The sequence below is a fragment of the Ischnura elegans genome, chromosome 8 (genome assembly GCF_921293095.1).
Source record: "Ischnura elegans chromosome 8, ioIscEleg1.1, whole genome shotgun sequence".
In the NCBI taxonomy this organism is placed as follows: Eukaryota; Metazoa; Arthropoda; class Insecta; order Odonata; family Coenagrionidae; genus Ischnura; species Ischnura elegans.
In genome coordinates this window covers 103,238,916-103,250,919 of record NC_060253.1, presented here as the reverse complement: position 1 = coordinate 103,250,919, position 12,004 = coordinate 103,238,916, and the positions used below count along the sequence as shown (strand labels likewise).

At 37.2% G+C, this 12,004-nt stretch overlaps 1 protein-coding gene across 13 annotated transcripts in view; it reads right to left on the bottom strand.

Annotated features, from left to right (window-relative positions):
- LOC124164576 (peripheral plasma membrane protein CASK) overlaps window positions 1–12,004 on the bottom strand; it is a 209,581-nt gene that overhangs the window by 59,803 nt on the left and 137,774 nt on the right. For all 13 annotated transcript variants that reach the window (XM_046541957.1, XM_046541959.1, XM_046541964.1 and 10 more), the window contains one exon: window positions 3,311–3,526. In XM_046541957.1, the coding sequence (XP_046397913.1) occupies window positions 3,311–3,526 (216 nt within the window). The remainder of the gene's footprint in view (window positions 1–3,310; window positions 3,527–12,004) is intronic.

Genomic DNA, 12,004 nt, shown 5'->3' with positions numbered 1-12,004 from the left:
ACCAGAGCAATTCAAATAATAGATAACATAAATCATTATTACAATAATTTACCTATTATGTTATTTCAATACATAATTCCACTCGATTACCATTCTCTTCTGAGGCTTTGCCATTTTTAAGAAAATAAACTGACTTCAGCACTTCTTCAAAGGCTGGATCTGTTATCTATGGTTGAGACTGTACATATGAGTGCTTTTGACCAATCATTTGCTGTAGTGTCCCCTGTATCCGAAGATTGCAGAAATTGCCTATTCATACGTTCTTATAGGCTACAAGTAATGTTTCTATTATTATCATAAACACCAAATATCTTGGTAATAATAAAGGCACTTGGTACCTTCTGCAATTATTTTAATACTCAGCAATTGGTTTTGATGAATTCTACATCAATTTCAATTTCAACAACTATTTAGTTGCTTTGTAAAAGTTCCAATGAAACACACGGCATTGACTAAGGCTTCGCGCACTGGCGACTTCAGTTGCTGCAACTAAAAAGATGCCCATGCACAGGTCCACAGTCAATGCCGTGTGTTTCATTGGGACTTCCTCAAAGCAACTGCATAGTTACTTTGTAAAAGTTGCCAGCGTGCGGGAGCCCTGACAACTATTACATCGGGCTAAGATTATTTGAAATTAAGCTTTTCTTTCCAATATTCATCAGCTACAAATAATTTAACTGGCAATTAATAGCATTTGAAGCCCGCAAGTGCTTGTTTTATAAATTAAAATATTTGAGTAATCAGAATAAGCAATACGTTGAAATGACAAGAAATACTTAAGCCAAAGCTAAAGTGGCAGAATATCAAATTAAATATGCAGATAGTGAACAAATTTGCTAAGAGGAGAGATTAATTATTATGAATACAGGAGGAAGAGGAGAGGGTATGACTATGGGTGCAATTGATAAAAATATTACCCTCTAACTGTTCTCACCTCTATGCCCAATAAAGTATGTAATCAGAAATTTGCTTTGAGGAGGGCTGGAGTGGTATGTGGATTGCATTTACTAGTAATATATTTTTTCAATTCCCACCCATTGAAAAACTATAAATTCATTAAATAAGCCAATCATTTTTTTGAACAATGCTGAAATGTACATACACGTGTATCGATGGCCGTAGTTATTATGTATTGGTATACATAGGTGTTTTTCTTTTCAAAATCTGCCAATTTTATGAAAAAATTTTAACTTTAGGGTTCTGATGGCATTAGTAATTATTATCCAATTTTAAGTACATTTTGGATCTGAGTCCTTGGTCTCAGGCAAAAACTTTACATAGTTAAGATAAAGTCAGATGATAAGTGTACCAGGGGTAATTGTCTCCCAAGAGAATGTATGGCTTAATAGGGTGTCCACAGTGTGGCATTAGAAAAATTCCATGATATTTCCAGGTTTTCCAGAGGACTTGCTTTGTTTTTCAGGATGTTATTCGGTCTTAAATGAAATGAATTTTGGCTATATATCGCTCATAAGCAGAAATTCCTGACCAAAGGAATAGTTTTAATGCTGCGTGTCTCATTTTCAGATGATGGAAACTTATCTGAACAAGCAAGTTACCCAAATCACACAAGGTATAAGAGAATTTCATTGCATTCTATTTATATTAGGCTCACAATAAATAGACGAGAAAAAAACGAAAAGGGAACTATCGTATTATCTTGAACTTTACAAATAATACCATGGTGAAAAATTTTCACTGCCTCCACCAAAAAATGACTGCCGCAAATGCTCTTAAAATGAAAGCAACTTTAATGTAATGAAATATCCCCGACAGACTACTGATTTTCAGCAACTAAACAGTTCTGTTAGCTAGTTCTTAATATGAGTAATAAGAACGCAAATAAGTGAAGAATATCAAGTGAGCCAATTTCCTAACCAAAAAGTATATCCATGGAAAGTATTTGGAAAATTATCATCAATTTAAAAGGAATTTTGATTTATGTGGACAGTTGAAAGAATCTAATGAAGATATAATTTCTCGTTTGCCTTGGGTACGTTGATATCATTCAACCATTTGGTAAAATGTTCTCCAGATGCTGCATGCGAGAAAAACCAATTTTACAGGATATACGCCGAATTCCCAGACATTTCCAGAGTTGATTCTTGATATTTTTCTAGTGTAAGCGAACAAAATTCCGCTATTCCCTCAAAAATAACCTGAGAGGTATTAGGAATTAGTAGTGAAAATTAGACTGAGCGCTTAGGCATCCTTTTTTGCTTGGCGCCCTACGCGGCCGCATTGTTAGCTTACGGCTTAAACCGGCCCTGGGCATTTCCAAGTGTTTTTCTTTTCGGAATAACGAAATTCCCTGAGTGTTCCACGTTGGAGGGCAACCTGCGTGAGCTTCATCAAAGACTGCTCTGTTCACCAATGATTGGACACCCATTCCCACTCCCCATAAGAGAGCCTAATTGAACCCCTTATATGTACTAATATTACGGGGAATTGAGTATGACTAATACAATTACCATATGGAAGAATCCAAATTGAATAGGACTAATGAATTGAAGGATCTAGGGGTCACCTTTGATAGCAAAATGTATTTCACCACACATATATTGAATATTAGCATAACTGCATGTAAACTGTTGGGCTTTATACACCGTATGTCAAAATATTTTGACTCTGGGATGGTACTTAAGACATTGTATTACTCTTATGTAAGAAGTAAGTTGGAATATTGGTCAGTTATTTGGAATCCCTATTTAAAGAAGCATATTGTAATGCTAGAGCAGGTTCAAAAGAGATTTTTAAGATTTCTATATTTTGTATTATATCATGTGTATCTGCTTTTCGAAAATTATGTTTGTTATAGTGATTTGTTAAGAGTGTTTGGTCTCCATACCCTGCAAAATAGAAGAACCATAAACGATCTGCTGTTTCTGCATGATGTCATCAATAAGGGCCTATGTTATGAGTTACTGAAGGAAATAAAAATAATAGTTCCAAATGTTAATAGCCGGTTTAAAAGAACATTTTACATATCAAAGGTTAAAACAAATTATTGTTCCAATACGCCAATACGAAGGATTTGTGTACTATATAACAAAAATTTCAGCGATCTAGACTTGTATCAAAAGAAATACTGCTTTGCAAAAGATGTTAAGAATATGTTTCGCGACTGTGATAGTATTTAGTTAATATTTTTCAGCATTTGTTATCATGATTGTTACTATTTTGTGGCTGTGACCAATTTATTTTCAATTTTTTTGTAGTTATATTCCTGTATTGTTCGCCCTATAATTATGTATATGTTGGGCGAACATTAAACATAATAAATAAATAAATAAGGCTAACCACCACTCACCATGGGTTCGTCAGTGTTCTTCTGGAACTGCACGAGGCGCACCCGTGTCACGTGCTCAATCTCCGCATCTCCGTCGGTGGAGTCGAGGTCTTCGGCGCCCCCCATGAGGCCCCCGCCGCCCCCGTTGAGGAACGGCGTGGAGGGCGGCGGCGTAACCCTCGGCGCCTCCTCGCCGTACACCTCGTGCGCCACCACGTCGTGGGCCTGCAGCAACGCCTGCGCAACAAACACGAAAAACAAAAGACGCTCAAAATGTGCAATATAGGTAGAAAAAACACAGCTTAAATTAAATAAATAATTGTAACCTGTTGAGATTTTAAACATATTTGATTTGAGTTAGAACACAGAAAAAATAAAATGCTGTGCTCCCTAAATAATTTAATGCTGCCTACCAGTTTCAACTACTTAGCGTCATTATTTATACGAACAGCCTATTCGTCCACTTTTTTATGAAATGTGTTTTTGTCTTTGCTTTGTCATACCGTGAATATTACTTCGTTCCACCAAGCAACGCCGAAATCAGTTGACTTGATATATATTTATTTATCAGTCTGTTGTATGCTCTTAGAATGGTAATGTCTCTCTTTTCTACTTCATTTTGCCAGCAGCAAAGCCTGTGCAACATACGACAAACAAAAGACGCTCAAATTGCTATCTGGAGAGAGAAAAAACAGCTATAGATAACCCAAGTAAAAATTCCAGCTAGAATATTTAGGAGTATTAAGCTAGATATAGCAAGATGTTTTTCGGCCTCGGTAGCGTCAGGGTAACGTCCTCGACCGTCAACCTAGAGGTCGCAGGTTCGAATCCCGCCTGGGGGGATTTGTCATCATGGGCATGGTGCATGTGATTTTAAAACAAGTAAATTGTAAGAAAAAAAAACAAAAAATGTAAACTATCTCATCATAAATTCACTAGTAATAAAGACAAAATTATTATTATTATTATTACTAGCATTTAGAATGAACCTACTATAACTCAGTAAGATTCAGCTGGAAACAGCATTTAATTGGAGTAAACGAGCAAATATAGACATAAATTTTCCAAAATCATGAATTGTTCACCTGTGCAAGAATTAGCAACGAATACCAGGTCTTAATTGAGCAAGAAACCCTAAGGTTAAAAAAATTGTTGTGACGTAAGAGGATACATCAACACACCTCGATTCGTCTTTTTTTCTAACGTATAACTTATATCAAGATAATACTCTCCTGTAAAAATTTTCGTGGTGCTTAAAGTGAAATATTTATAGCATTTATCTGAATATAAAGTATGAAATATTTATGTAAGAGGAAATAATTAGGTAATCGATTTAAGTTCAATTTTCTTTAATTTCAAATCAAATTTAAATTCAATAAGTTTCACTAGGAAAGTACTAAAAAATTGTCATTCCTACATATTCGAAGGCTAATACTTCGACGAGGATTACGGTGAGGCTAATAAACCACTTACATCGCGTGTACCTTTATAACCGATTGATATCAGTAAGTAATGAGGAATGGTAAAAAGTAGTGCGCATTTGAAAGGATGGATAGTCTTCAGAAGAAGGATGACTAAGTTTGGTGCAAGAAAAAAAAACTCGGGGATCTTGGAGTCGGAAAAAGGAGAGAACGTACAGAGATGAGAGTTACCGCGCCAAAAGTTTCAGCTTCAATTTACTGGAAGGGAAAGAAGATTTTAATTCGAGATGAATCGAGATAAGAGAGAAAACATTACCGCACAAGTAAGAACCTCCAGCGCCTACCGAGGCTTGGGGCAAAAGACCCACGCGAAGGGGCATTATAAACTTCATCTCACACAAGCGGAAGACCACAGGTTTTCACGAGCCATTTAACCGACCGCAACGCCTAAGCATTTCCCGAGGATAGACAGAGACTGGGCCAATTCATCACGGCTGAACCTGCGCCGTTAATTATGTAACACACCTCCACGCAGTGTCAGGGTGGGAAGTGCTCACTATTCGGGGAATTTGGTAGTTTCTCTTAATCTACAAAACCACAATTTCTCTCTTTTTCTCCTCGCCTGGATTCTTTCCCAAAATGGAAGAAAAAACCCCTTCCGACTAATTATGGATTTAGTCCCTCTCTTTCTCTTTCGGGCAGTACAGAGCCGAGGAAAATTCATCAGCACGCGTGGAAGGGGCGGAAAAAGAATTCCTTTTTGTGGAGAGCGCCTTTATACGAAAAGTCCTCCTTCGGGAAGCCGTGAGGGCTTATCTTCGTAATTTTCCTTCCTTCCTTCCTTTCCTTTTACTATCATTCCGTCCAGTTTCTGCAAGTCGAGATCGAGGGGAAACGACAATGCATCTCTCATTTCTCTTCCTCCCGCGCGGCAAACACGAAAAACAATTTAAGTTGAGCGAGTTTTACGTCTGCAAGTCGTCTCGAGGAAACGCTGGGATGGGAAAGGGTTGTTATATTTTTTTCGTTTAATTTTCAAATGGATAGCGAAGGAACGAAAAGATGGCTTGACGAAAGAGAAGGGAGGGAACTCATGCTATGGTCACCGAAGAAATGACTAAAGTTTACAAGCTCTTCCGGAACATACGACCAGACGACTGGATTACGTGCTGTTCGGACGAGCTTCAGTTTTAGAGCCAAAAGGCAATATATTCCGCGCTGGCAATAAAACTGCTGACCAACTTCCATTGGACTCTGGGATTAATGGAGAAAATTCTCAGATCAACGGTATATTTGGATTCCCCTAAATACTTTTCATATTACAAGCTACGCATTGATAGAATTTTAAACTTATCAGAAAAAAATGCCGCGTTAAAACCGATTTTGACCTTTTAGTCTTAAATTCTCAAGCTAGTTTCGTAAAAAAACTATTTTCCCACATGAAATTCAGTGACTCAGTCAATTCCGTGAAAATTGCTTTTGTTGCCCCAAATGCAGGATGATGGCACTAGACAGATGGGGAATCTATCATTAAAATTATCCTGAGTTCTGAAACTGAAATAAAAGTGACGTAAAAGAATGCAAAACTTAAACTACCTACTTTACGAATGAGGCCCCTACATCGTAGCTTCTGTATCAACTTAGGTTGGCAGCTAAGAAAAATATGCAGATTCATGTTCGTATGAGGAAAATAGGAATCATACGGTTACACCTATTGCAAATTAGCTTATAATTAGCCCACAGATATCCGTTAAAAAACTGGACAAATTTCATCAAGCATGCTAGATAGAAATGGGAAAACATTTTTCTGAAGGATGTTTGATATGTCAATTACTTGGGTTCCTGCAGCATATGCAACCTACAAACAGATTAACGTGAGAAACTCTGCCTACATCGCAGGATACACTTAATCCTAAGAGCGAACATAGGACTTATTGTTAGCATTAGTTTCAGCGTCTTCACGAGCATGCTTTCTATCCTATTGAAAAGTCGATAAATATTACAATTAAATGAAGAAGTGGTGATGTGTCTTCAAACAAACTACTTTCTTCAATTCATTGCTTCCGTTATTTTGATAGATAGTTTCATATCGTTAAAAGAATTAACGGCATGCTTCACTTGCTCATCCAAATTTGCAACAAAGAAGTTAGCCTGGAGTGTATGGAAAGGAGTTTGATCTCTTAAATGGGCTAAGGAGACAAACAGGTCATAGATTAATATTACTGGACAATTCTGATTTTTCTCACAGGAGATTTTTCATTAAACTACCCTGCCATTTTGGTCTCAGTTAAACTGATATTCATTTTAACTATGAGGAAGTATCATCATTTCACCATTGCCAATAAAAATTAAAAAACGAAAAAAATCTGACTACGCGCCTGTAGTAAACTATCTTTGCCATTATTTTTGATTCAGCATTACCTTCGCTGCATGAAACTCGGAAAACTGCGGAAAATCATTTTCGACATCGCGGCGAACTTTTGATCTCTAGAACTTGGAATTAACATTTCTCATCCGATCATGATACCTTAGATAGTTAGTCTCTTCCATTATTAGGAGAATGTTTTACCTCTCAAACCACTTGCGTCAGTCTTAAGACGATTGCTTTGGATAACTTGAAGATTTCTTTTGATGTGTAATCCCCGTCTACACTGCCATGCGTGGAGAAAAAAGTTGACTGCTTTAGCAATAAGTTCCCACCCACACAACTGCCTTCAACGTCTCGAAAACCAAACATGAATGAGTACAAGAACAAGAAAAAAGGTTCCTTCAGTTTTAATTTTTTTTATCCCACTCTGTGCTACGTAGAATTTATAACCGCAGGTGGCTGGGATTTAATATCTATTTTATAAGGGAAAATTACCATATAGACATTTTTAACAATTGTTTTCACTTCAGCACAATGCTAGCATTTAACTGTATGGATTATGTACTTATAAGTTAAAGAAGCGAAAAATTGACATTAATTGGGAGGATATAAAATTGAAATCAAGCAGAGAGACTTTTCTTCGTTTGGTGCATTACAAAATGAACGTTACGCATCTTTAAGTGAAGAAATTTAAATTATAATTTAAAAGGATGGGTATTGAATAAAAAGTATTTTAAAATAGCAATTTATTACAATCAACATTAATTTTTAGAAAGTTAAACTTAAAATCAGAGGTTCATTTGACATGGTTAATGCGAATTTGAGAGAATAATTATATCTACGAAGTTGATAGGCATTAAAGCATAATAGTGTTCTGCAACTTTACATTACAACTTTCTTTGCACCACAAACTTAACCGGAAGTGCTCCACTGAACCATTACGAAAGTGGCCCTCAAGTGGTCTCACCCTGGAGACCAGACTCTTCACCACTGGACAAATTTCGGACCCGAGTATCCCTACAGTCCGGAAGGGATGCAGGAGATAGGCACTGAATAACCGTAAAAATACGTGGGAGGACGATATACCAGCTCACGGAATGGCACTCGAGGAATATTATTAACTCGGATATTGCGTTTACCTAAAACTTCTCCGGAAATATGTGCCAAACTGTCTGAGAGAGGTTGCGAGTGTATGGGGAACTTTTACCGGGCTCCATCTCGGTCCCGCTTATATCATATGTCACTAAACAAGCGGACTGAGCCATCTACCGGAGGGAGCGCGAAGCCACTTCATGCGAGTTCTCGGACTTAACTCGACCGATTCACCTACGAGGTCACCAGGACAACGAATGAGTACTTATCTTGGTGGCCACGGATACGAGACTACGCTTGAGTCTACAGTAAACGAGTTCAAAGAGGCGACGGTTCACCACGGAAAAGTTCAAAAGAATAACCATCGAGAGATCGATCGAAGTAGTAAAAGTATAAAGGAAGTTTAACCTGTTATTTACTTAAGTTTCCCTATTATTCTGCCTGATGGCCTTTAAGAGTTAAAGCTATTAGAGATTAACATACTGTTCACTATAACACCCTTCCTTAGTCTTTAAGTACATAATACATGTGCTTAATATGATCAAATATCAATCATTCAAATGAAACTAGATGAAAAAAATGGGGTCCTAGTACATTTACCCTCCTCCGGAAAATAAATCTTTGGTTCCATGTAAAGAGCAGTACACCGAATTTGGTTCCTTTTGCTTATAGATTGTGAATAGAATCCTATATATGACCATAATTTTAAATCAAGAGATACTTAAAGAGATACTCTTCAAGCCAAAACGATAGAGTAACGGTGGGATTCCAACAAAGTGAAATGAACACATTTCCCAAACGAAATTTTCGACGCTCAATGATCAATTTCTGGAGAATTTGCACCTTTTCGCAGCGTTCCGTAAAAAACTACTCGGAATACCTCAACGCATGCATATCGGCAAGTCAATAAACCAATAAAAATGAAATGGTGGAGCAGTCCATCCGGTGGAATCAATAAGTTTTCAACTCCACTCCCATCAGGCACGTGCGGAGTTGTACAGAATTTCAAATTGGGCCACAGGTTACGCATCGGCTGAGCAAGGCATTAAACTGGGTCAGCTAGGAGTGCACACTGCACAACGGGCAGCATTATTTTTCGCATTCGGCCAGTTGAAGGTGGGTTACGGCGGAGAAAATTTCGTGCCTATAATCATAAGCAATTACAGATAGATATTTTTCATTCATATCGGGTATGCTACTTTAATACCGCACGTTAATACTAATAGAAGTTTAGTAAATTGCGTGCCATCATTCAGTGACAGACGTCATGTTTGTTCCTACTGGTATCAAACTCTCTTTCCAGTATTGCATTCATATGTTTCCAAGCTAATAGTAATGGCAGAATCAATATTGATATATATTACCCCAAAAAATGTTGACCGGGAAATATTGGAACCGAATATTACGACAGCGAAAGATAAATAAAAAAAGAACGATAAAACAGTTATAACAGCGATAGCATCTATTTTCAAAGAGGTACTCAGCAAAAAATTAGTGACAAATTGATATAAACAAAGGTGCACAAGAAGATAAAAAAATGGAGTTGCCCCAGAGTTTTGTATTCACAATAATATGTAGCTAAATTTCTAAATACCAAAATATTTTCCCCTTTTATGATGTTTAAACCTCAAAACCTGCGTTAAATTCTAATGTAATTTTAAAAAAATCCACACTCGGTTTTATCCTGAAATTATGAAACATACCTTAACCCTCTAATTATACCATTTGAAAGATCATTTTCCCACCCTTGTAACCACATACACCGCGTGGTATCAAAGCCGCCAACATCTTCGTCAATACCTGATGATAATCTGCGCAGGGCTGGGCAGTACTTCAAATACAAGTATTTTAACATAAGCATTTGAAATACATTTGTAATTTGTATTTGGTATTTCAAATACACCACCTGAATGTATATTTTGTTTTAAATACAGATTTTTGGTATTATCCCATTCTAAAATAAAAAATACATCTGTAAAATACTTTTGGAGTAGCTCTGATAACACTTCTGTGACATAATGATTCAGAGATTACTTAGTTTTCGTTCCAATCGTTTTCTTCACGTTTGCAACTATCCATAACGTGCGAAGGCAAATTATATTTCTTTAAAGATATCTTAGTTAAATAAAATTGTATTTTGTATTTTAAAATATATTCCTATTATGTAATTTGTTTTTTAAATACCCGAGTCAAATTTGTCTTGTATTTCAAATACTCCTCTGCCTGTATTTTTCCCAGCCCTGAATCTGCGTCTAGCATCAAAACTGACGGAAATAATAAAGGTTAGAAAATTAATACGCAGATTGAAGACGAAGAGGTAGGTGTCCAATAACGATTAAAAACAGTGTTAACCGCCATTTAAAACTTGACATTTCATCATTTTATTGAATCAAATAAATTACTCGAAGGTTCTCTAAGCCCAGCGTAATTGAAAGATTTAGTTAAGGGTATGTGTCTTAGGCTAAGTAAATTATTTCAAAACCTGGACGTGTCTCACGTTAGCGTCGGAAGTCTTTCGCTATTGATCACTCACTTCTTTTCGCATGATTACCTTTTCCAATATGCTTAAAGAAAATCCATATTAACGACAGAAATGAAGCTATAATGTGTTCTAAACATACTTTAGTAAAGAATACGACCGATTTCGACCGTCAACGGCCATTACGTAAATGCTGGAGGCAAGTGAATATCCTTGGTTAAGGTCCCTCCCTCACTCACTTACATTAGTGATTCAATTCAAAGGTTGGTATGGTGAGGTGAGGGTTGAGGTCTTCCCGACTCAGCTACAAGCATTTAAAATTCACAAATTCAGGATAGGGGTCCAGTTCCTTTACCTGTTCCACCTCTTACTCCGACGATTTTAACGATACTCCGACGATTAAGTTATATTCTCAATAGACCTCGAATCTATTACAATTTAATGAAGGATCTAAGATTTTTTCCGGCGAATAGACAGGAGGAAGTGTTCTCGGGTTTCCAGCCGGGTCCAAGGGTTTTTCAGCACCGACGTTTCGAGGGCCTGACGTTTTCACCCTGAAGACGATGGCAGACTTCACTCTCGAAACGTCGGTGCTGAAAAACCCTTGGACCCGGCTGGAAACCCGAGAACTATTCCTCCAGTCTTATTACAATTTAAAACAATGAATTGTTTTTATATTTACTGTAACTGTCAATTGTTTAGATAAATCAATTTCTTCAGCATGACCTCAATTTTATGTTTTATTTCGATAGCTCTGACGAAGATATAAGAAAACATAAAAACGTCGGCAAACATTTTGCATTATATTTCCCTGTCCTATATTCCAATACTATGTTAATTACTTTCGATTGTTACTCGTCAGGTAACAATCCTATCCCCTTTATAGGGGACCACTAATGCATATTCAATGGAACCCTCCCCCACCAGAAACCCCTTCCAGTATATACCCTCCTTTTTAAGGGTCTCTCTTTAACGGAAGGAACTACAACGAGCCCTCCTCCCGTGATGCATTGCAGCAGGGGCACGCATCACATCGTCCTCATATTCCCGAGGAGGGCACACGGGTGGAAACTTTTCCGGATCGGTGGGAATCGGTGGAACTTTAAACATTGATTGCGTGGCCCCTAGCTTCACGTCCTTTGGGACGGCTAAGAAAGAAACAAGGATCCGAATAACACTGTGGGTAGGTCCCGAGGGAAAACTAAAAACAAGAGTCTCCCTTACGGTTCCCTGCAATAGAAGGTGCAATCCGAGACCATTTATCTGATTTTGGGTTCAAATCAAAATATTCAATAAAAATATAGATATGAAAATATTAACATGTATTTAATATAAATCTGAATATAATTTTTAAG